A 27,035-nucleotide genomic window follows, 5' to 3' on the forward strand; every position below is an offset into this window, starting at 1 on the left:
CAAATAGTAGCAAAATTTTGCATGAGCGTAAAGTCACAAACTTTTGCGCAGGTGGTTACATTTGGCACAAGTGACTGCAAAAAAGTGGCAAAAGATGTATTTTGCTACTTTTTGATGACAGAATTCTGGAGTGAAGGGCCTCCTCATTATATTGAGAATGTTTTTTAGAAAGCTAATATCACCAGTTTCTTTATGATCATATTTTGTGTCTGTGAATAAACCAGTAATAGGTCTTAGCAAAAAAAAACAACACACTATTCTTAATATAATAATGCCTTATTATTAACCCCTTCAGTACCGAGCCACTTTTCCTCTTAAATCGCAGGCCGATTTTTGAAAATCTGTCACTTTATGTGGTAATAACTTTGGAATGATTTTACTTTGTACTTCATGACAGTCATAAGTTTGAGTCAATATATTTCACCTTTATTTATGAAAAATTCCAAATTTAACAAATTTAAAAAAATTAGCAATTTTCAAAATTTCTATTTCTCTGCTTTTAAAACAGAAAGTGATACCTCATAAAATATTTATACTTAACATTCCCCATATGTCTACTTTATGTTGGCATCATTTTGTAAATGTCATATTTTTTTTATTAGGACATTAGAAGGCTTAGAAGTTTAGAAAACATTTTTTGACCATTTTCAACACCATTTTTTTTTAGTAACAATTCAGTTGTAAAGTGATTTAGTGGGGCTTACATAATGGAAACCACCCATAAATGACCCCATTTTAGAAACGACACTTTTTTTCTTGCAACACAGCAAGTGTTAACAGCAAAATAAACCTCAATATATATTACTCTGATTCAGCAGTTTACAGAAATATATATATGTGGCGGTAAACTGCTCTATGGGCAGGTGGCATTGGTCAGAAGGAAAGGAGCGCCATATGGATTTTGGAGGCAGATTTTGCTAGAATGTTTTTTAGGCACCATTTTATAATTGAAGAGACCCTGACGTACTCCTACAGTGGAAACCCTCAAAAAGCGACCGCATTTTGGAAACTACAACCCTTAAAGAATATATTTAGGGGGGTAATGACCACTTTGACCCCTGAAGCGTTTTACGGAATTTGAAAACACTTGGTTGTGATAATGAAAAGTTTAATTTCTTCCAATAAAATGTTGCTTTAGCCCCAAATTTTTCATTTTCACAGGGGTAGCAGGAGAAAAAGCACCCCATAATGTGTTAGCCATTTTCTTCTGAATACGGCAATATGTGGTGGTAAACTGCTGTGGGGGCACATGGCAGGACTCAGAAGGGAAGGAGCGCCATATATATCTTTTTCAGCACAGATTGTGATGGATTGGTTTACGGGTGCCATTGGATTTCATTGATTTTTTTATGGGATGAGGTGAAGTTTTTATTGGTACCATTTTGGAGTACATAAGACTTTTTGATTGCTTGGTATTACACTTTTTATAAGACAAGGTGAAAAAAAAATCGCTGTTTTGGCATAGTTTTTTTAATTTTTCTTTTACAGCATTCACCTGAGGGGGCATATAGTGTGATATTTTTATAGAGCAGGTTGCTACAGACGTGGCGATACCTAATATGTCTATCATTTTTATTTTTGCTAAGTTTTACACAATGAAACCCTTTTTGAACAGAATAAAATCTTGTTTTTGTGTTGCCATTTTCTGAGAGCCATATTTTAATTTTTTCGGCCGATTGTCTTAAGTAGGGTCTTATTTTTTGCGTGATGAGAGGACGGTCTAATTGGTACCATTTTGGTTTACACTTTTTGTGAGGCAAGGTGACCAGAAAATGGCTGTTTTGACACTGTTTTTATATAATATTTTTACAGCGTTCACCTGGTGGGGTGGATCATGTGATGGAGCCGGTCGATACGGACGCGGCGAAACCTAATATGTCTACTTTTCTCTTTTTCCCTATTTTGGGAAAAGGACTTTTTTTAAATTGTATTTTTTATTTTTTGACTTGAAGCTTTTAATTGATCCCCTGTACAATGCAATGCATTCAAATATTTCTGTATTGTAATGCATTGGCTCTAAGTGTATTACCAGTGTAATACACTTACAGCCTCCTGCCTATGAGATCCAGGGGGCTGCATCTCACAGGCTCACAGGGATGGCAGCCACGATGCCTAATTAAGGCATCGGGCCCCCGTCACAGCAGCATGGGGACCAGATGGACACCCCGCACCCAGCAGGATACCGCACGTGCCGCGGTCAGCGCTGACCGCAGCAGTGAAAGGGTTAATGCGCCGGCATCACTGTTTTCACCGGTGCATACAGCAGGGCTCCGACTATCAGTCACTGCCGGACCCCTGCAGCTGATCCTATGGCCGCCCGATCAGAGCGCTGTAGCTGTACGGCGCTGGGATTTGTGACCGTGTTTCCAGCGACGTACATGTACAGCGCTGGTATCCTACGGGTTAATGACATATTATTTATTATAGTATATCCTATTAATAGGGTCTTTAATAAAAAAGACAAAAAATAATGGAATGTCTACATGCAAAGCCATTAGTGTAACCTCTAAGCTATAACATTAGCACATAGGGATGTTAGCACATGGTTTTTCTATACTTAGAAGCTATCACATAGTACTGCTATCTGTATGATCATATATTGAGTCTATGGATAAAGCAGTATGTAATATGTATATCAGCTTTCTAAGCAAATCTCAGTGTTGTGAAGCTATAGCACACTGTGTGTATAATACACATATATACAGTAGATATGTATAATCCAGGACACAGCTCTGTATATAGTGAATAATAATCTTTTTCAGGGGTCCCAGAAAAATAGTGATTCTTACTATAATGGTGCCCATAAAATAAAAAAGGACTACTTATAGTACTCTTTGTCATATGTTTTATGTAAAATAAAAAAAATCCAAGCTTTTTTTTTCTTGTGCATGAGAGTCAGATAACCCACCAGTAAGCTACAGGTCTACCTATTGTTTGGTAGTGATTTTCTCTAGCTATGTGATTCAAAAGACAAATACACAAAGTCTCTTTTTTAGGGCTCAATAAAATGTAAATTCTCTTTAAAGACTGATAGGGGTTTTGAAACCAAAAACACTTCATGCCAGGCAAGCATCTAAACCACTGAGCTATAGCTTCAGACAGCAAACTGAAGCATTTTCTTTATCTATGTGATGGAGCATATTAAAAGTACAATGAAGCTAAAATTCAATGTGACGCTGACTAGTGAGAAGAGTAAAGTCAGACATCAGGGTCACACATCACTTGAATTTGTCTCTTTTCTAGGGCTCAATAAAATGTCAATTTTTTTTTTTAAGACTGAAAGGGATTTTGAACTCAAGAACACTGCATGCAAGGCAAGTATCTAAACCACTGAGCTATAGCTTCAGACAGCAAAATGAAGGATTTTCTTCATATAACTCATTCTCACTTTGACTCTGAACTATGAAGACGATAAGTCAAACTCAGATGTCAGAGTCAAATATCATTCAGGCAGGTGTCGCACTAGCATTATTCTGATACTTGACAATGATATCTGACCATGTCCTAAAATGAACACTGTTGGTCCCATGTTCATATGTGCCCACATTACTGAGAAAGATGAAGTCTTAATATATGTAAATGAGCTTCTAGGAGCAACGGTGGTGTTGCTGTTACACCTAGAGGCTCTGCTCTCTGCAACTGCTGTGCCCTCTCCACTTTGATAGGGCCAGGCATACAGGGAGTGCAGAATTATTAGGCAAATGAGTATTTTGACCACATCATCCTCTTTATGCATGTTGTCTTACTCCAAGCTGTATAGGCTCGAAAGCCTACTACCAATTAAGCATATTAGGTGATGTGCATCTCTGTAATGAGAAGGGGTGTGGTCTAATGACATCAACACCCTATATTAGGTGTGCATAATTATTAGGCAACTTCCTTTCCTTTGGCAAAATGGGTCAAAAGAAGGACTTGACAGGCTCAGAAAAGTCAAAAATAGTGAGATATCTTGCAGAGGGATGCAGCACTCTTAAAATTGCAAAGCTTCTGAAGCGTGATCATCGAACAATCAAGCGTTTCATTCAAAATAGTCAACAGGGTCGCAAGAAGCGTGTGGAAAAACCAAGGCGCAAAATAACTGCCCATGAACTGAGAAAAGTCAAGCGTGCAGCTGCCAAGATGCCACTTGCCACCAGTTTGGCCATATTTCAGAGCTGCAACATCACTGGAGTGCCCAAAAGCACAAGGTGTGCAATACTCAGAGACATGGCCAAGGTAAGAAAGGCTGAAAGACGACCACCACTAAACAAGACACACAAGCTGAAACGTCAAGACTGGGCCAAGAAATATCTCAAGACTGATTTTTCTAAGGTTTTATGGACTGATGAAATGAGAGTGAGTCTTGATGGGCCAGATGGATGGGCCCGTGGCTGGATTGGTAAAGGGCAGAGAGCTCCAGTCCGACTCAGACGCCAGCAAGGTGGAGTACTGGTTTGGGCTGGTATCATCAAAGATGAGCTTGTGGGGCCTTTTCGGGTTGAGGATGGAGTTAAGCTCAACTCCCAGTCCTACTGCCAGTTTCTGGAAGACACCTTCTTCAAGCAGTGGTACAGGAAGAAGTCTGCATCCTTCAAGAAAAACATGATTTTCATGCAGGACAATGCTCCATCACACGCGTCCAAGTACTCCACAGCGTGGCTGGCAACAAAGGGTATAAAAGAAGAAAATCTAATGACATGGCCTCCTTGTTCACCTGATCTGAACCCCATTGAGAACCTGTGGTCCATCATCAAATGTGAGATTTACAAGGAGGGAAAACAGTACACCTCTCTGAACAGTGTCTGGGAGGCTGTGGTTGCTGCTGCACGCAATGTTGATGGTGAACAGATCAAAACACTGACAGAATCCATGGATGGCAGGCTTTTGAGTGTCCTTGCAAAGAAAGGTGGCTATATTGGTCACTGATTTGTTTTTGTTTTGTTTTTGAATGTCAGAAATGTATATTTGTGAATGTTGAGATGCTATATTGGTTTCACTGGTAAAAATAAATAATTGAAATGGGTATATATTTGTATTTTGTTAAGTTGCCTAATAATTATGGACAGTAATAGTCACCTGCACACACAGATATCCCCCTAAAATAGCTAAAACTAAAAACAAACTAAAAACTACTTCCAAAAATATTCAGCTTTGATATTAATGAGTTTTTTGGGTTCATTGAGAACATGGTTGTTGTTCAATAATAAAATTAATCCTCATAATTCTGCACTCCCTGTAGTGTGCAGAAGTTGCAGAGAGCAGAGCCTCTAGATGTAACAATGCCCCCATTGCTCCTAGAGGTTAATTTGCATATATTATAACATCATTGTTCTTAGCAATGCGGGCACATATGAACATGGGACCAACAACGATACCTTCAGCCGCCAAGTGCACATGCAACAGGTCAGCCAGTTTCATAGGTACAAATCTGCTGACAGATGCCCTTGAAATGTCAAACAATGTTTGACAAATTTGGTGCATCTAAGTCTAACACTTGTCTCTTTACTAGAGTAAGAGGGCAACTATTTTTGTGACTTTTTTAAATGTCGCAGTTGATAAATCTGATCTAAAACAGTCCACCAGGCTAACAATGCCCACTTTCCCAGTGGTGTAAAAATGCTAAATGTTTGTGCAAACAAGTAGGGATCATTTCTTCTGTTAAAAACCTTTAAGGTACCACTTGGAACTTAAACCGAGTTCGGTAGAATGGTAATAACTTCGGCTCATAGTAGTCAATTCATTCTAACACTTTACGGAGCGCTTGCTCAGTACAGTGTTCTAATAAAGTTTTATGCAAATCGATCTTGGATGTTTCATCTGAAGTCAATTCGATCATCCCTACAAACAAGCCCAAAAAGTCGCACATTCATATTTGGCAACAAGGTTTTTTTCATTAAAAAAGTTCTGTTTACAAAAACTAAAAAAGCTTAAATATGCAGCATAGCATCTATTTTACCACCAAGATAAACACCATAAAAATACTGTGTGTGAAGGATGACTACAAAAAAAATCCTTGCAAAATATTGCATTTTAACACTATTACTTATTGTATGCTATGAGTGTCTTTTTGATACAGGTCGTTTGTTAATATACTTTTCCTCAAATGTACTAAGAAGCATCGTTGAAGGACTATGCTTTTTCTTTTTCAAACAAGGGTCAGTGTCAGAGTACAGAGCTGAACAGGCATCTAGTTAGTCTCATGCCCAGGTTCAATAGAAAAATCCACCCAGAAAATATGCAGTTGCAAATTTTGATGTGGATTTTTGTGTGGATTAGGATGCAGATTTCTTAGTGAATTCTGATGTGGATTACATCCCCCATTGAAATGAATGGAGATATTCTTATTTAAAAAAGCCGCTTAAGGCAGTCCTAAAAAACAAAAATTAAGGGATTCATTTATGAAACAGAAATATGCCTATATAAGGGTACTTCCACACTAGAGTTTTTCTTTTCCGACACTAAGTTTCGTCACAGGGGCTCAATACCGGAAAAGAACTGATCAGTTTTATCCCCATGCATTCTGAATAGAGAGAAATCCATTCAGGATGCATCAGGATGTCATCAGTTCAGTCACTGAACAGCGTTTTGGACGGAGGAAATACCGCAGCATGCTGCGGTATTATCTCTGTCCCAAATTCCAGATCAGTTGCCGGAATGCCAGATCCGGCATTAATTTACATTGAAATGTATTAAAAATACCACAATGCTGGATCCGGTAAAAATGTGAAAAAAAATATGTAACAGATCCGTTTCTCCGGATGACATCCGAAGAGACGGATCCATTCTTGCAAAGCATTTGTAACGCATTTGCAACGCACCTGGATCCCTCTACAAATGCTGTCTGTTTGCATGCAGATTGTCTGATCCGGCAGACAGTTCTGGCGACGGAACTGCTTGCTGGATCACTCTGCCGCAAATGTGAAAGTAGCCTTAGGCGTATTTCTTGAGCAGATTGCGACGCAAAGGTCCTTTGCGCCGCAATCTGTGTCTTTTCACGGCAAGTCTAAAAAAGTGGTTGTAGTCTAAATGTAAGACAGCTAGGAAGCGGTGGTAGATCCGCCAAAAAGTTATGCAGAGGCCTTCGCCAGGTCTTAATAAATGTGCCCCTTAATCTACACTTGCTCATAAGTTTGCTCCACTTTTTAACCATTTTATGTTTTCAAAACTGATAATTTTGTCAGAACAATTATAGCCACAACTCCTAATGCTTAAAGGGGTTGTGCAGTGGTAAGATATCAATGACCTGTCCTTAGGATTAGTCATCAATATCAGATCAGGGGGATCCAACTCCCAGCAGCTACGCCAATCAGTTGTTTGAAGGGGGTAGCGGCGCACTGTGTCCTCTTTTAAATTCCTGTGCGTCGCCTCTTTTGCACTTCAATGGGACAAGTAGTTGTAATTACACTGCGTCGTCCCTACAAAGGAGACGACACACAGGTAATCTTGAAGAGGATGCAGCACTCGCACGAGCATCACTACCCCTTCAAACAGCTGATCAGCAGGGGTGTTGGGATTTGGACCCCAACTGATCTGATATTGATGACCTATATAGGTCATCAGTATCTTAGCACTGCACAACCCCTTTATCCCCAAACACTATTCTCAACAATTTCAAAAAGTGTCAAGAAGGAGAAAAGTCACACATTTTTCAATTAGTCTTTCAATTAGTGCAGTTCTCCTTTAAATTAAGTGGATGGAATTATATTAGATTTCTGTGGTGGACGTACATAGGTAACATATCACACAAGGTTATACATCCTATACATATGGGACAGTTCTGGATTATGCTAGGTCTTTTTTTTCATGAATCTGTCATTTAACTTACAAGCATGCAAATTAAAATCTGAGAATGAACTGAACAAATAAGGCACTGGGTAATATTATATTACATTATTTCTAAGCACATGGAATGATTCCGGTAATTTACCTCATCATAAAAGGTATACACTCATGTAAATACATAATTTGAGAAAAAAAAATAGGTATAGCAAAAATATGGGAAGTTCCTAGTTTCAAATTACTTATTTTGTATCATATGATGAGGTTTAATCATCTTTCATGCACAGGATACTACATGGTGATGGTGGGTATGGAGGAGTCCTTCAAGTCGTTTGATTATTTCATAATCAGGCAATGCCAAGGCGTTGACGTTTAGTCCCAGCATACGTGATATCACCTCTCGAAAGTCTACCAGCTGTAAAAACATAAACACATTTTAATATGATAATTTATGCAAAAGTTTACAATAGTATAATCATCTTTATAAGGACCTTGACTTGGGGTCACTGTAAAAATACAGTTCCTAAACCTTAGAGGCCCGATACATTGTAGCATGTCTATCAATACTGTCAAATGAAGGACACTTTACAAGGGGATAGTGAAACATTTAACTTGCCAAAAACAGTTCCAACTTTTTCAAGGCATGCTCTATAATACATCTCATGGGATCAAATTCAATAATAATTTCAGCACATCCATTTAGGCCTCTATTGGCCATGTCAGTAGAGTCCAGTGTAAGGCTCTAGTGGAGTAGTGTGCGGTTCTTTCCAGGCCCTTTTGCCTTACCAAGCTCTTAGTACAAATAATACAAGTATTTAACATATGTTTTTTTTTTATCAATATATGAAAATATAGCAAAAAGTTAGCACACTATAAATAATATATATGTATAGGTACTGCGCGACTTGTACTCCCTATTACTTTCTCAATCAGGATGGCACCATGAAGATACGCAGTGGATATAACAGGAACTTACAGTTCAGTTGTGATGTCTTAATCCTAGATGTTCCTCTGTGGGCACTGTTCTTCTGCGTCTTTCCGGTTCTCTTCTTTTTTCTTTTTTCTTTTGTTTTTGGTGCCGTCCGGGATGAGGGAAGGTTGAGGGAGCTGGGCCCTAATAGTAACAAATGTTTTAAATAGAATTGTTTCTTGAGCTTGCCCCGGCCGGTGGCACAGCTCGTGGTTTTAAAAAAGCCGCTTATTCGCGCTCGCTCGGAGCGCTGCGTGACGTCACGGCAGTGGCTACGGTGGACCAGGAGGACCAAAGTTTTCTCCAACGCGTTTCGATTAGTTCGCTAATCTTCGTCAGGGATGAATCCTCTGTCTCCTGATGCTGTTTTTAAAGGTATATGACTCCTCCCTTCCTTCATTCCTGCATCCCTGACTTGCTTTGATTGATGTATTAGTTGAAGGCAAATAGTTCTATCTCTGAGTTAAGACCCGAGGGTCCCAGAGTGTTCAAGTTAAATATCCAGCGGCTTTCTGATCTGGACATTTTCTTGATAAAATCTCCTCCTCTTTTGTCTTTTGTAACTATTTCAATCCCCCGGAAAGTGGTGCCGCTGTAGTTTCCTCCGTGTTTGTCCTTGTAGTGTCTAGAGAGTGGGTGGCCCTCATATTTCCTTCCTATATTGTAAATATGTTCCCCTATTCTTTTGCTTATAGTTCTCTTTGTGCGTCCTATATACATTTTTTTGCACGGACATGTAATTGCATATATTACTCCCTGGCTCCTGCAGGTTATGTGGTCTTTTATTTTGTATGTTTCTGTGTCCCCTGTCCATTCATTTTTTATTTCCATGTTGGTGTGCTGTTTTTTATTTATTTTTAATTTTTTGCAGACACCGCAAGTGCCGCATGGGACAAAACCTCCCTGGGATTTTGTTCCAAAGATGGTGTTTTGTTTCTCATTATCTTTACTCAGGCATTTGTTGGTGGGGGCTATTATGCTACCCACATTTTTGGCCTTTCTATAGATAAATTTAGGATTTCTTGGGATCTGAACAGAGAGAAAAAAGAACAACAATAAAAAAAACTATGAAACAGGATTTTTTTCGGAGAAGAAAAAATACAAAAGGGGTAATAGAGGAGGGAAACTCGCCCAAAAGAAGAAACTAAAACAAAAGGAGATTGGAAGGGGGTCAGAACAGAAGATTTTTAACCTTAGCGCACATATACTGACAAAGGGAGAACAAAATATCCTGGAAAAAGGGTTAAAATTTGCACCAAGTACGCTGTTCAACAAATTTGAAGCGTTCATAGGGATCCGCAAATTTATGAGAAGATTAGCGCTAAAGAAATATTTCATAAAAAAACAACAAAAAAACAACATCAACAGGAAAGACACTATTAAAATCCATCAATCCGACAAAACAGAAGTAACAGAAGATACCAACCCAGAAAGGGGATACAAACACACGGATTTAAAAGCAAAATCCAAATACCATCCCGTGCAAGAATACTCACAGGCACTTAACAGCTTTATGAATATGGTCACCAAGGACATACGAAAAATCAGAAGTCCTAAAAAGCAGAAACAAAAACACCTAGGAAATATATCACATGCAGAACGGGAAGCACTAACACAGATACAAGAAAATGACAAAATCATTCTAAGACCTGCTGACAAAGGCGGGGGAATTGTAATACTGGACAAAGCAAAATACCAACAGGAAGCATACAAACTATTAGGCGACGAAAAAACATACAAAATACTAAAAAGTGACCCAACAGAAGGTTTTAGAAAGGAATTAGGTGAACTGGTCAAGAGAGGAAAAACAGAAGCCATTCTGACCCCTAAAGAGGCTGAATACATAGAAACAAAGCAACCCAGAATTGCCGCATTTTATTACAATCCAAAAATCCATAAAAGTACAATAGACCCCCCGGGAAGACCAATAATATCAGGAGTAGAGTGCCTGACAAGCAATCTATCCGAATATATAGACCTCTTCCTGCAACCGTGTGTAAACCTGTTACCAACACATTTGAAAGATACCCAGCACATCCTCAACATCTTAAATCAGGTCAAATGGGAACCACACTACATTTTAGGTACCCTGGATGTCAAATCCCTATACACCATCATTGAAAATGAAAAAGGATGTAACGCAGCAAAAACCTGCCTACAGAATCAGGGAATCCTCCCTGAAAAACAAATAGACTTCATTGGGGCATGCATTATGTTCATTCTAAAAAGAAATTACTTCATATTTGAGGACAAGTTCTACATACAGCAGTGGGGGACCGCGATGGGGACGAGATTCGCACCGGGGTTCGCAAACATATATGTTGGACAGTGGGAACATCAAGTCATCTGTCCACATGGCGAGCTCCGGTCGAATCTCGTCCTGTGGAAACGTTTCATAGACGACATTATATTCATTTGGGCAGGAGAAAAAGAAGCACTCAATACATTTTTTGAAGAAATTAATCACAATGACTACCACCTAGAATTCACACCAATATTCAGTCAGAATGAAATAAATTTCTTGGACTTAACCATTTACATAGAGGATGGCAAAATAGAAACCAGGACATACAACAAACCTACAGACGTCAATGGCTTTATCTCCCGGGAAAGTTGCCATCTCCCGCAGTGGCTGGAAAACATCCCTAAAGGACAACTGATGAGACTAAAACGTAACTGTACAAAGGAAAGCGAATATCAAACAGAGGCAGAGAAATTGCTGAAAAAATTTGAAGAGAAAGGCTACAACATGAACAAGCTACAAATTCAGAAAGAATTAGTAGGTAAATTAGACAGACAGGAGTTAATTAAAAAGAAGAAAAAACCAGAAGACGGCACAAAAACGGAAATCTTTGAAATGCCACCCATCATCACACAATACAACAGCCAAGCAGGAATACTAAGAAGAATTATCAAGAAACATTGGGAAACCCTGAAGGAAGACAAAATAATAGGAGACCAGATCCCAAGAAATCCTAAATTTATCTATAGAAAGGCCAAAAATGTGGGTAGCATAATAGCCCCCACCAACAAATGCCTGAGTAAAGATAATGAGAAACAAAACACCATCTTTGGAACAAAATCCCAGGGAGGTTTTGTCCCATGCGGCACTTGCGGTGTCTGCAAAAAATTAAAAATAAATAAAAAACAGCACACCAACATGGAAATAAAAAATGAATGGACAGGGGACACAGAAACATACAAAATAAAAGACCACATAACCTGCAGGAGCCAGGGAGTAATATATGCAATTACATGTCCGTGCAAAAAAATGTATATAGGACGCACAAAGAGAACTATAAGCAAAAGAATAGGGGAACATATTTACAATATAGGAAGGAAATATGAGGGCCACCCACTCTCTAGACACTACAAGGACAAACACGGAGGAAACTACAGCGGCACCACTTTCCGGGGGATTGAAATAGTTACAAAAGACAAAAGAGGAGGAGATTTTATCAAGAAAATGTCCAGATCAGAAAGCCGCTGGATATTTAACTTGAACACTCTGGGACCCTCGGGTCTTAACTCAGAGATAGAACTATTTGCCTTCAACTAATACATCAATCAAAGCAAGTCAGGGATGCAGGAATGAAGGAAGGGAGGAGTCATATACCTTTAAAAACAGCATCAGGAGACAGAGGATTCATCCCTGACGAAGATTAGCGAACTAATCGAAACGCGTTGGAGAAAACTTTGGTCCTCCTGGTCCACCGTAGCCACTGCCGTGACGTCACGCAGCGCTCCGAGCGAGCGCGAATAAGCGGCTTTTTTAAAACCACGAGCTGTGCCACCGGCCGGGGCAAGCTCAAGAAACAATTCTATTTAAAACATTTGTTACTATTAGGGCCCAGCTCCCTCAACCTTCCCTCATCCCGGACGGCACCAAAAACAAAAGAAAAAAGAAAAAAGAAGAGAACCGGAAAGACGCAGAAGAACAGTGCCCACAGAGGAACATCTAGGATTAAGACATCACAACTGAACTGTAAGTTCCTGTTATATCCACTGCGTATCTTCATGGTGCCATCCTGATTGAGAAAGTAATAGGGAGTACAAGTCGCGCAGTACCTATACATATATTGCATACATCATTTATTTGATATCCAACGGTGGCGATACCGTTGCGGTACCGCTGCGTCAGCTTAACCAAGTGCAAGCGCCGGTGCATCACTACTGTTTTATCTTTAACACTATAAATAATAGATTAGATAAACAAATTTATATGGCAATGAGGCTTTGTTCAGACCAGCAATGTATCTTCCATTGTCCTTCCCCTTTATCGGAGTAGAAAGCAGATCACAAATAAGGAAAGCACCAAATCCCCATGAAAGATATTTAGCACCCAACAAACCCATGCCATGGGGCTTGACATTTTACTAGCCAAAATAGCACAGCATGATTTGTCCCTGATCTTTAGCAGAATCTGAGATGGAGGCTCCTAAGAAAAAATATATCTGCCCATGAAGATCAACCAGCCTAGCATCATCCGCGAAAATAGTCTATTTCAATAAGTAACCTTTCACAAAATAATTTCAAGTAACCATACTGAGGAGATGAATCTTCCATGTCTCTTATTATGTTATTGCTGTTGCCACCTTGAGCCAGAACTGACCGAACTCTTCTCTTTTTTGTAGATGGGTACATTTTGTTTAACTAGTTCTTGTGCATCCTCCATGTTCTCTCAGTATTGTTCAACAGGTTCTGCGGCCCTCAAGATGAGGAAGACCTAAATAGAGTTGCCAGGACAACACAGGCTAACTGTACTGCATTTCTTCATTGCCTACCAGCCATTGAGTAACAGCAGCAATTGATATATATATATATATACTTCATTACAACTTTGAAAATGTTTTCAGAAGTAACAGCCAGGAACACAACTTAATACAAGTAAAGCATTTGACAATCTTGTTTGAGGACAGATTTAAGGGGTCATTTATCAAAGACCGGCATTTGACACCAGGCTTTGATTCCTCCTGCACTGCCCGGAGGAGGCGCCTAATTTATGGCATGTTATTACACACAAAAATAATTGCTCAAATGAACCGGTATATGAAAATTCATATGATAATTGCTGTGTCTAATACACCTTTTAGGAGGGAAGGGGAAAAAGTTTGTTTTCTGAGCTATTATCCATATGTCGTGTTAGGGATTATGGACAGGGTTATGTTGGGGGTTAGAGATGCCAGACTTCAGCTGATTGCAACACTGAAAATAAATTGTCATCTTTCCCTTACTTTCCCTACAGCAGTTTTTATAATATTTGCAAAGGGTTGGTCTCTGCCTATCTGATAATGTAACACAACCGTCTGGGGAGGAAGGCATTCTACCTATGTGATATATTGGACACAGTATATACCTAGCTAGCATAAATGTTTTAAATGGGTTGTCCAGTTTAGAAAACCCACTGCCATACATTCTAGTAGTGAATTTTGATTTAATGGAGACACGAACCCCTCACCCTCGTCATTTCTGTTCAAGAAGAGCTGTTACAAAGATTGTCTCGCGCTCTGGTGGTCATGGCCTGCCATGCATTACACAGATAGCCCATTGATTTGAATGGGCCCTATATAATACTTACTCCCACAGTTATTTTATGGCAGGTGTTGCAGGTCGCTGCCTAGAGAAATGCTGTAGTAGAGAGTGATTAAAAGCTACCAGAACATGTCTGCTCTAAGAATGAGCTGTAACTAGCAACTCCAGTTCTTAGCACAACCTCATTCCCCATAGTGGGGATTGCAGTCAGCTCTGATCCTGGCTGTTAGTCATTTGATCATGTGGTCTGTGATCACGGCACAATCAAAGGGGATTCCTACACCACCCTGAACATTGTAGGCTTAGGTCAAGCCCAGGAGAGGCAGTTCTGTTAGTGTTAGGGACCCATCTGCAGAAGCCACCTTGACGCCTGGTAGATGGGTCCGAAACACATTTGATCAAAAATGTACGCAAAGGAGCTTCTATTTTTTTATTTATAGTAGGTTTAATACCACTTTAATTTAGTATAATCCTTATTTCCCAGTTTTATTGTTTGTATGTGAGATGCTGTGCTGCCATACCTGTTTTTGTAGCATTAGAATTAGTACATTTTCTATTGTGCGTATGGGACAACAGTATTTAATTATTTGTGTTTGCAGAGTGCTGTTGCATTGTTTGTTTTTGCTTTCGCATTTACGGTGCATTTTCTTCCACCAAACAGAAAACACACAGTAAAACTGAATGACATTAAATACAACCTAGAGTTAGGGCTCATGTACACAAACATATATTTTGTCCGTGTCATACAGTTTTTTTTCCAGCCCATATGTGGAACCATTCACTTCAATGGGGCCGCAAAAAAGGAAATGATTCTGTGTGTGTTCCGTGTCTGTATGCCTGCATCTCCATTCAGAAAAAATAAAACATGTTCTCTTATCGCTCGCATTACGGACAAGGATAGGACTATTATGAGCCAGCCGTTCTCTTCCACAAAATGCGGAACGTACACAGTCGTTATCCGTGTTTTGTAGATCCACAATTTGAAGATCGCAAAACAACGGTTGTGTGCATGAGCCCTTACATTGAGGTAATTTAAAGGCGTTATCCAACGCCTAAAATGCCTCCCCATACGCCCGGGCCCCTCACAGAGGATGTACTAACCTGGCTCCCCGACACCTGCGATGTCAAGAAGCGACACGGATGCAGGGAGCCAGGTAAGTACAACCTCTGTTAGGGGCCCGGGCGTATGCAGAGGCATTTTAGAGGTTGGATAACCCCGTCAAGTCTGCTTTCTGTTTTCTTTTTGCTGGAAGAAAATACATCATAAACACGGGTAAGTTGTTTCGAAAACCACATGTTTTTTTGCCGCAGTGTGTGACAGCACCTTAAGGACAGATACTATCTCACCTATTTTTTTATCCACTCCTGATTTTGGCTCCAAAAACTGCAAAAGCAAACCTGAACATAGGAACCAAGCCTAAATCAACACACCAAACTGCAGTCGCAAAGCAAATAAAAAGGAAAAAAACAAATGTTTGGGTGTTTTGAATTATGTTAAATTTTACCAGGTACACTGTATTACTGATAACCATACATTGCTTTGTTTGAGCAGAAAAGTTTACAAAGGCAAAGTTTCCATGCTGGAATTTCTATTTTATGGTTACATATAGTTGCAAGAAAAAGTATGTGAACCCTTTGGAATTATATGGATTTCTGCAAAATTGGTCATAAAATGTAATCTGATCTTCATCTAAATCACAATAGACAATCACAGTCTGCTTAAACTAATAACACACAAAGAGTTAAATGTTACCATGTTTTTATTGAACACACCATGTAAACATTCAAAGTGCAGGTGGAAAAAGTATGTGAACCCCTAAACTAATTATATCTCCAAGAGCTAATTGGAGTGAGGTGTCAGCCAACTGGAGTCCAATCAATGAGATGAGATTGGAGATGTTGGTTACAGCTGCCCTGCCCTATAAAACACACACACACGAGTTCTGGGTTTGCTTTTCACAAGAAGTATTGCCTGATGTGAATGATGCCTCGCACAAAAGAGCTCTCAGAAGACCTACGATTAAGAATTGTTGACTTGCATAAAGCTGGAAAGGGTTATAAAAGTATCTCCAAAAGCCTTGCTGTTCATCAGTCCACGGTAAGACAAATTGTCTATAAATGGAGAAAGTTCAGCACTGCTGCTACTCTCCCTAGGAGTGGCCGTCCTGTACAGATGACTGCAAGAGCACAGCGCAGACTGCTCAATGAGGTGAAGAAGAATCCTAGAGTGTCAGTAAAGACTTACAAAAGTCTCTGGCATATGCTAACATCCCTGTTAGCGAATCTACGATAAGTAAAACACTAAACAAGAATGGATTTCATGGGAGGATACCACAGAGGAAGCCACTGCTGTCCAAAAAAACCATTGCTGCACGTTTGCACAAGAGCACATGGATGTTTCACAGCAGTACTGGCAAAATATTCTGTGGACAGATGAAACCAAAGTGGAGTTGTTTGGAAGAAACACACAACACTGTGTGTGGAGAAAAAAAGGCACAGCACACCAACATCAAAACCTCATCCCAACTGTGAAGTATGGTGGTGGAGGCATGATGGTTTGGGGCTGCTTTGCTGCATCAGGGCCTGGACGGATTGCTATCATCAAAGGAAAAATTAATTCCCAAGTTTATCAAGACATTTTGCAGGAGAACTTAAGGTCATCTGTCCACCAGCTGAAGCTCAACAGAAGATGGGTGTTGCAACAGGACAACGACCCAAAGCATAGAAGTAAATCAACAACAGAATGGCTTAAACAGAAGAAAATACGCCTTCTGAAGTGGCCTAGTCAGAGTCCTGACCTCAACCCGATTGAGATGCTGTGGCATGACCTCAATAAAGCGATTCACACCAGACATCCCAAGAATATTGCGGAACTGAAACAGTTCTGTAAAGAGGAATGGTCAAGAATTACTCCTGACCATTGTGCGCGTCTGATCTGCAACTACAGGAAACGTTTGGTTGAAGTTATTGCTGCCAAAGGAGGTTCAACCAGTTATTAAATCCAAGGGTTCACATAATTTTTCCACCTGAACTGTGAATGTTTACATGGTGTGCTCAATAAAAACATGGTAACATTTAATTCTTTGTGTGTTATTAGTTTAAGCAGACTGTGATAGTCTATTGTTGTGACTTAGATGAAGATCAGATCACATTTTATGACCAATTTGTGCAGAAATCCATATCATTCCAAAGGGTTCACATACTTTTTTCTTGCAACTGTATTGGTGTTTGCTTCACATTATGATGCAATTTACATACTGCAACAATATAATCCACCATAGTCTAGAAAAATAAAGGGGGACATTTAACAACTTTTGATAAGTTTCATCACATTCAAAAGAGGAGTGAAAAGTTGGTCGAGATTATAGATCACAACACCTTCATGTCTCAGAAAAAAAGTCGCATCTCCACATCAGGCAAGCCCCTGGTGTACTTTCAGTACACGACAGTGGCAAAACTACATCACATATGTGCCAAATTTAATAAACCCGAGCATCATCTTTATAAATTCGGCACAAGTGCACAAAGCAACTCCAGTCAAACACGCCTACAATGATAAATTCTCTCCAAAGTGTCCTTTTTGTCCACATTAGTCAACTAGCGTTTAATATATGAGATTCAAAGTGTCCTCAAAATTAAATCTGGAGGGGATGCAATCAACTGTTCAACTTCAATGTCACAAGTGAGGCATCCTGAAACTTTTTTAAATCGGTTGTTTGGTTTAGAAAACCTATTTTTAAATACACTGTAACAGCATTTTGCACAATAGAGAACCCCTCATACAGGAGCCACAAAAAGTTAATATTTTTAGGATCTGGGATGGATGGAATGGGTGTCAACATTTAAAGTTTCCTTTCTGCTGTGGTGGGCTGAAGGAGAATAACACATTAGCAACCAGGTTCCCTTCACATGGATTCCCATGAACAGGAAACCCTGTGACCAGCTTATTTTATATAGAAGCTCTGTGCAAAGAGATTACAGCTTCTATTGCAGACAATGGTAACTGTATAAACTCTTATGCACTGAGCTTCCCCTAGTGGTAGCTGCAGGCAGACAGCTTTGTAAAATGTGAAGTGAAGCAGGAGATTTTTCAGTGTACTTATGCAAGTTTTCAGGTGTAAAAACATTGAACATCATATTTTTGAATCAACAATTCCACTTTTTCCAACAAAGAAGATGGATAAAGTGGGAGAGACCAAGTACAACATTTTTATTACAATTTTTTAAAATTAAAATTTCTTCTGCTTAATGAAAAAGATCGTAAATTCATCAGAAATCTGGGGCCTTTCGCTTTTTCGTTCTGCATTGCCTGGGAGTGTTTGACACACATACAGTCAGGTCCATAAATATTGGGACATCGACAAAATTCTAACATTTTTGCCTCTATACACCACCACAATGGATTTGAAATGAAACTAACAAGATGTGCTTTAACTGCAGACTGTCAGCTTTAATTTGAGGGTATTTACATCCAAATCAGGTGAACGGTGTAGGAATTACAACAGTTTGCATATGTGCCTCCTACTTGTTAAGGGACCAAAAGTAATGGGACATAATATAATCATAAATCAAACTTTCACTTTTTAAGACTTGGTTGCAAATCTTTTGCAGTCAATTATAGCCTGAAGTCTGGAACGCATAGACATCACCAGACGTTGGGTTTCATCCCTGGTGATGCTCTGCCAGGCCTTTACTGCAACTGTCTTCAGTTCTTTCTTGTTCTTGGGACATTTTCCCTTCAGTTTTGTCTTCAGCAAGTGAAATGCATGCTCAATCGGATTCAGGTCAGGCGATTGACTTGGCGATCGCATAACATTGCACTTCTTTCCCTTAAAAAACTCTTTGGTTGCTTTTGCAGTATGCTTTGGGTCATTGTCCATCTGCACTGTGAAGCGCTGTCCAATGAGTTCTGAAGCATTTGGATGAATATGAGCAGATAATATTGCCCGAAACACTTCAGAATTCATCCTGCTGCTTTTGTCAGCAGTCACATCATCAATAAATACAAGAGAACCAGTTCCATTAGCAGCCATACATGCCCATGCCATGACACTACCACCACCATGCTTCACTGATGAGGTGGTATGCTTAGGATCATGAGCAGTTCCTTTCCTTCTCCATACTCTTCTCTTCCCATCACTCTGGTACAAGTTGATCTTGGTCTCATCTGTCCATAGGATGTTGTTCCAGAACTGTGAAGGCTTTTAAGATGTTGTTTGGCAAACTCTAATCTGGCCGTTCTGTTTTTGAGGCTCACCAATGGTTTACATCTTGTGGTGAACCCTCTGTATTCACTCTGGTGAAGTCTTCTCTTGATTGTTGACTTTGACACATATACACCTACCTCCTGGAGAGTGTTCTTTATCTGGCCAACTGTTGTGAAGGGTGTTTTCTTTACCAGGGTAATAATTCTTCGGTCATCCACCACAGTTGTTTTCCGTGGTCTTCCGGGTCTTTTGGTATTGCTGAGCTCACCGATACATTTCTTCTTTTTAAGAAAGCTCCAAACAGTTGTTTTGGCCACGCCTAATATTTTTGCTATCTCTCTGATGGGTTTGTTTTGTTTTTTCAGCCTAATGATGGCTTGCTTCACTGATAGTGACAGCGCTTTGGATGTCATCTTGAGAGGTGACAGCAACAGGTTCCAAATGCAATCAGCACACTTGAAATGAACTCTGGACCTTTTATCTGCTCATTGTAATTGGGATAATGAGGGAATAACACACACCTGGCCATGGAACAGCTGAAAAGCCAATTGTACCATTACTTTTTGTTCCTTGACAAGTGGGAGGCACATATGCAAACTGTTGTAATTCCTACACCGTTCACCTGATTTGGATGTAAATACCCTCAAATTAAAGCTGACAGTCTGCAGTTAAAGCACATCTTGTTTGTTTAATTTCAAATCCATTGTGGTGGTGTATAGAGCAAAAATTGTTACAATTGTGTCGATGTCCCAATATTTATGGACCTGACTGTATACTCGGAAATTGATGGTGCAGGGGGACACATACTAAGCCTTGCTTATGCCCAGAGTGGGGCCCTATGAGATCTGTGTATGCACCTGTATTAACCATACAGAGCAGAATTCTTAGTGCGTTTTTTGGGGTTCAAGTATATTGAACCCCAAAAAATGCAGGTGTACTTTTGTCTGCTTATTTCCTGTAGGGGGTGGCACATTTAGTCTAGGGAGGGTATAGTGGGGGCAGATTTCAACTTTCTGCTCCTAGTGACACAGATCATATAACTTAAAAAGTAAAGTACATTGCTTGAATTTATTCAAATATATGATTAGAAATGAGCCAATTTTTAAAAAATTTGATTCGCCGGTTCACCTAATTTTTCGGGAAAAAATAGTTTCGATCCGAATATATTCACGGTGAATTACGTTAAAAAACAGACATTTCCTGGCTGCTGAGAGCCTTTATAGTGGTGTAGAACACTGTGCCTTGTAGTAACACGCATAGGGAGTCTGCTTTGGTAGTGAAATAATACTGTGAGTCTGTATGACATGCAGATGACAGGCGTCACTTTTAGAATCACTGCACACTTCCCATATTAGGGCAGTCACGGGGCCAAAACTGACCAAATAACTCAAGTATGAACTCAGCCTTACAGGTCGACGATGTTAGCGCCAAGAAGAAGCGCACTCTTTTTACACCGTCGTCAGCTGATTCCACATAGATGTCTACAGAACCTATTCTATTAAACGCTTATACAAATAGAGCCCCCCGACAGAGTGGAGAGGGTGTCAGCAGTAGGTTTGTGTTGACCTCACTGATTACTTTGGCCTTCCTCTTATCCGTCAGAACAATAACCCCCAAAAAATGGATCCTGTCTGTTAAGCATCTGCCTTCACTCGGTCAGCATTTGGTCAGTAATCCATCAGTATTGCTAATGCCCAAAAAAACAGGAGTGGATCCAAAACAGAGATGACACGTGAATATTTGCATCTCTTCTGTGTTTTGTACCCACTCCTGCTTTTGGCTACCAAATTATAAGCTAATTCTGATGGGACCATACAGGTCTTACAGCTGCTACACAGGCAGGATCTATTGAGCGTCTCATTTTTCCTTCCTTCTGACAGATCAGAAGAAAGGTCATATAAATGATGATGTCAGCCAGGCCAAAAGGCAAAATAGTAGCCCAGTCATGAAGTGAGGAGGGTGGTAACAGCATGAGAAGTCTACAGAGTGGACCTATGACATAGTGGTGAGGTGGAAACAGCATGAAGAGACCATAGAGTGGCCCAATGACAGAGTCTGGAGGTGGTGGCAGCATCAGAGTGACACGACGATGAAAGATTGTGGAGGTGGCAGCAGCATGAGGAGGCCACAGAGTAGCACGACGACGAGAGATTGTGGAGGTGGTGGCAGAATCAGGAGGCCACAGAGTGGCCCACTGATCGAGTCTGGAGGTGGCAGCAGTATGAGGAGGCCACCGAGTGGAACAATGACCGAGTCTGGAGTTAGCAGCAGTATGAGGAGGCTACTGAGTGGCACAATGACAGAGTCTGGAGTTGGAAGCAGCATGAGGAGACCACAGAATGGCCCAATGACAGAGTCTGGAATTGGCGTAAGCAGCAGCATCAGGAGGAGGCCATCGAGTGGCACAATGATCGAGTCTGGAGGTGGCAGCAGTATGAGGAGGCCACCGAGTGGAACAATGACCGAGTCTGGAGGTGGCGGCAGCATCAGATGGCCACACAGTAGCACGATGATGAGAGATTGTGGAGGTGGCAGCAGCATGAGGAGGCCACAGAGTGGCACGAAGACAAAGTGTGGAGGTGTCAGCAGCATGAGGAGGCCGGAGTGGCAAAATAACAGTGTCTGAAGGTGGAGGCAGCATCAGGAGGCCACAGAGTGGCACACTGACAGAGTCTGGAGTTGGCAGCAGTATGAGGAGGCCACTGAGTGGCACAATGACCGAGTCTGAAGGTGGCGGCAGTATGAGGAGGCCACCGAGTGGTACAATGACCAAGTCTGGAGTTGGCAGCAAAATGAAGAGGTTACTGAGTGGCACAATGACAGAGTCTGGAGTTGGCAGCAGCATGATTAGACCACAGAGTGGCCCAATGGCAGAGTCTGGAGGTGGCGGGAGCAGCAGCATCAGGAGGAGGCCACCGAGTGGCACAATGATCGAGTCTGGAGGTGGCAGCAGTATGAGGAGGCCACCGAGTGAAACAATGACCGAGTATGGAGGTGGCGGCAGCATCAGGAGGCCACACAGTAGCACGACGATGAGAGATTGTGGAGGTGGCAGCAGTATGAGGAGGCCTCTGAGTGGCACAATGACCAAGTCTGGAGTTGGCAGCAGTATGAGGAGGCCACTGAGTGGCACAATGACCAAGTCTGGAGTTGGCAGCAGTATGAGGAGGTTACCGAGTGGCACAATGACAGAGTCTGGAGGTGGCGGCGGCAGCAGCATCAGGAGGAGGCCACCGAGTGGCACAATGACTCAGTCTGGAGGTGGCAGCAGTATGAGGAGGCCACAGAGTGGCAGAAAGACAAAGTGTGGAGGTGTCAGCAGCATGAGGAGGCCAGAGTTGCACGATGACGAGAGATTGTGGAGGTGGCAGCAGCATGAGGAGGCCACAAAGTGGCACCATGACAAAGTGTGGTGGTTTCAACAGTATGAGGAGGCCACCGAGTGGAACAGTGACAGAGTCTGGAGTTGGCAGCAGTATGAGGAGGCCACAGAGTGGCCCAACAACAGAGCATGGAGGTGGTGGCAGCAGCAGCATCAGGAGGAGGCCACAGATTGGCACAATGACCGAGTCTGGAGGTGGCGACAGCACCAGCATCAGGAGGATACCACAGAGTGGCAAGGTGACATAGTGTGGAGATGGTAGTAGCAGCAGCAGGATACCACATATGGTGATGCTGCATATGTTGACACAGGGCTGTGGTGCCAACATTGGCACCCTGCCCACGCTTCACCTTCTGCCTACATATGGCCATGTTAACCTCCTCCGGCGGCTTAACAAAAAACTGCCACACCGCTGAGTAGGTGATTTTCCCCCCAACAGTCCGCACTGACTGACTGCTACCGCCGCTGCTTCCGTGAACCCCTGCACCACTACTTCCCGGGCAGGTAGGCTGCTGCAAAGCAGGTGGTCTACCCAGGCACGTTTGGCTCCCGACCTCCCACTGCTGCCACCCTGCTGACTCCCAGCCATGCTTTCAACACATATAACCTCCAACATGAACTGAGAATATATTTATCTTTTTGTACTGAAATAGACCACTAAACGCATTCAACACATATAACCACCGACATGAACTGAGAATATATTTTTCTTTTTGTAATAAAATAGGCCACTAAACACTTTCAACACATATAATCGCCAACGTGAACAGAGAATATATTTTTCTTTTTGTACTGAAAAAGGCCACTAAACGCTTTCAACACATATAACCACCGACATGAACTGAGAATATATTTTTATTTTTGTAATAAAATAGGCCACTAAACACTTTCAACACATATAACCGCCGAAGTGAATTGAGAATATTTTTTTCTTTCTGTACTGAAATAGGCCACTAAAGTCTTTCACCACAAATAAATGCAACAATGAAGTGTGTATATTTTTTTCCTTTTTTGTACTGAAATAAGACACTGAACGCTTTCACCATATATAACTGCAGAAGTAAAATGAGTATATATTATTCCTTTTTGTACTGAAATATGCCACTAAAGTCTTTCAGCATAAATAAATGCAACAGTGAAGTGCATATATTTTTTTCCTTTTTTCTACTGAAATAGGACAATGAACGCTATCACCACATATCACTGCAAAAGTGATATGCGTGTATATTTTTCCTTTTTGTACTGAAATAGGCCACTAAACTCTTTCAACACAAATAACTGCAGAAGTGAAATGCGTATATATTTTTCTTTTTCCACACATATAAGCCACTAAAGGGTTTTCAACATAGCACTTCCACCTCAATAACAAGAACAAATTGCTGGAAGGCCAGAGCTGTATAATGGCTATTTGGATCCCCAAATAATGTTTCCCTGCACTTGTAAATTGCTTTTTTTTTTCACAATGAGTTTTTTTTAGCACTGTCCCTAGCAACTTCAGACTTCTCTCCCTCCACTAAGATGCTGTGAAATCATTCCTCCCTATCCTTTCCCTACACTTGTAAATCTCTTTTCTGGCACTGTCTCTAGCGCCTTCTGACGTCTCTCACTGCACTAAGATGCTGTGAAATGATTCCTCCCTATCCTTTCCCTGCACTTATAAATAGTTTTTTCCGTTTTTTTTTTTTTTCACAATAAGGTTTTTCCTATCGCTGTCCCTAGTGCCTTCTCACGTCTTTCCCTGCAGTCAGAACACTGGAAAATGTCTGACTCTAAGATGGCCGCCGTATTTATAGGGCTGTGACATCACAGGGCTGATGGCTGCATATTGGCTGCATGCATGGCATTATGGATCAGCCCGCCTTCCCAGAGTTCCTTGCACCATGTCCTCACACATGTAGCTGCCATTGTAGCCGCCATTTTAGGAAAAATTCGATACAATGAAGCGCAAGGAAATTCGGATCGAATTCTTCTGATTCGATTCGCTCATCTCTATATATGATACACATAAGAACATATATATCACCTGTTTTTCCCTTTTAGAAACCTCTTCTAAGGTTGTTTTAAGCGTTCTCAGTTCGCTGGTAATCACTTCAATGTAATTGGTTGCTTTCTCTTTCTCCTCTTTTGCTTCCCGTTCTGAATAGTCTAATTCTGATTTAACAGAAATGAGTTTCTTATGAGTTTTGCTTTTAACCAGGTTCAGGTCATTCAGAGATTTGCTCAGTTGTTCAATAGTTTTCTGCTGTTCCAGTGTCCTGATCTGAAAATATAGACTACATATAAATAACACCATATAAAAGGTAAATTACTTTAAAACAGATACTGTTGTCAGAATCATTTCTTTTTTTCTTAAAGGAATGTTTATTCAAAGAAACAAAATATGAAAGATATACAGTACAAAAGATATGCAGTGTCAATAGACAGTTACAGAGAGCATGACAGTCAAATGCTAGAATAAACATAACTATTGTTTCTTCAACTTTTTTTCTTTAGCTCAAACATAAAAAAAATAACTAAGCAATCCGTATGCGGGCATCAAAGCAGTGTCCGGTATATAAGGTTACTTACATATAATCTGCATCAACAGACCGACCACTATCAAAAGTCATACAAAAGTAAAACCTAAACAATTAAATATAATAATAATGGGAAAACAAGAAAGGAAAGAAAGTAGAGTGGGGGGAGTACAACAGTCTATAAGAGAATTAATCAAGGAGTCATAGGTCTCAGGCCAGTGGGGGAGGCCCGTAACCAAGGTCCCCAAACTTTATCAAATTTATCCGGGCAACCTCTGGACAAGTAGGTAAGTTTATACAGTTGAAAAACCACATTCACCTTCCTAAGCCAGGCATTTCTGGTTGGTCTCTTTGGATGTTTCCAATTATACAGAGTAACCTTTTTAGCATAATACAGTAGTAACTTAAAAAAGCGCGCAGTGCCACAGTAATGGGAAGATCATCAAGGCAAAATTTAGGGTCTAATATGTTTGGCATATTCAAATAAGTCTCCATATACTGCAAAACATCTCTCCAATACACCTGCAAGACTCTACAGTCCCAGAACATGTGCAATATCGTACCCTGTGCTAGACGACATCTGGGGCACTCAGCTGAGGGCAACGTACCCATAATATAAAGCCTATGGGGGGTAAAGTAGAGCCTATGTGTGAACTTAACTTGTACCAGTTTATCCCTAGTACTAATCAGTGGGAGGCTTGAGACAGTCAGAAGAGCTTTACAATCATCCTCATCTAATGGTTCCTTTACACGGGACGACAATCTACCAGATTGTCCAGAAGGAAGCATTCCTTCCCGACAATCTGCAGATCGCTAGCATAGGAGACCCGTGCATTTACATGTACCAATCTCCTCCAGCTCGTTCAGAGTATGGGGATCGCTAATGCTATAGCTCTTCCCCATACTGTCTTGTCTTTTGTGTACGATCTGCCACTGGGAAACGATGATCTTTTGCGGTGCACAAAAAATACAATTACACGAACTAGCGTTTTGCTCGTTCATTGGGTAATCAGCAGTGCATTTACACCTCCACATCATCACTAACGATCGCTACTAGTAATGCTGGTTAGCGATGAGCTGTTCAATTGTCGGCCCGTGTAAAGGGCCCTTTATTCAGGGATATCTCTTTTCCACTTCTGCAGCACTTTATCTCGCATGGGCGCAAGGCTCCGGACAGTATATCCGTCAAAAGCAGATAGAGGTTTCCATAAGTCTTTATTATGCACCATGCCCTCTATGAGTGGAGCCGTGAGAAAGAGGTCAAGACCTCCAAATTGCACTCAGAAAACATTTTTCAATTGATTCCAAATACATAAGCATACAATTATTGTGAAGAGCTTACTGGAATACAGCACAGCCTTCTATAAACACCTAGCTATAAATACTATAATTTTCAATCAATGGCCAGCTCTATATATCATGCATACTGTACCATTTTATTTTTTAAAATAATTCACATAAAAATACAAATTGTACAATCTAAAAAAGGAAATAAAAAATACCATATTTTTCGCCCCATAAGAGGCATCGGCCCATAAGACACACCTAGGTTTTAGAGGAGAATAATAAGAAAAAAATATTTTTCATTAGATCTCAAGTCAGACCAGCAGTCAGTATCCCAATGTTAATCAGACCTCAGCTCACAGCCCCTATCAGACCCCAAATGTTAA

The 27,035-nt window shown here is 40.8% G+C and overlaps 1 protein-coding gene across 1 annotated transcript in view; it reads right to left on the reverse strand.

Annotated features, from left to right (window-relative positions):
- Positions 1–7,990: 7,990 nt before the first annotated feature.
- The window catches only part of CCDC170 (coiled-coil domain containing 170), a 111,710-nt gene continuing 92,665 nt past the window's right edge, over positions 7,991–27,035 (reverse strand). The window contains exons 12-13 of the mRNA XM_040427349.1: positions 24,873–25,109; positions 7,991–8,173 (exon numbers count right to left, since the gene is read on the reverse strand). Coding sequence (XP_040283283.1) covers positions 8,036–8,173; positions 24,873–25,109 — 375 coding nt within the window. The 3' untranslated portion in view covers positions 7,991–8,035. The remainder of the gene's footprint in view (positions 8,174–24,872; positions 25,110–27,035) is intronic.

This window comes from Bufo bufo, chromosome 4 (assembly GCF_905171765.1).
Source record: "Bufo bufo chromosome 4, aBufBuf1.1, whole genome shotgun sequence".
NCBI lineage: Eukaryota > Metazoa > Chordata > Amphibia > Anura > Bufonidae > Bufo > Bufo bufo.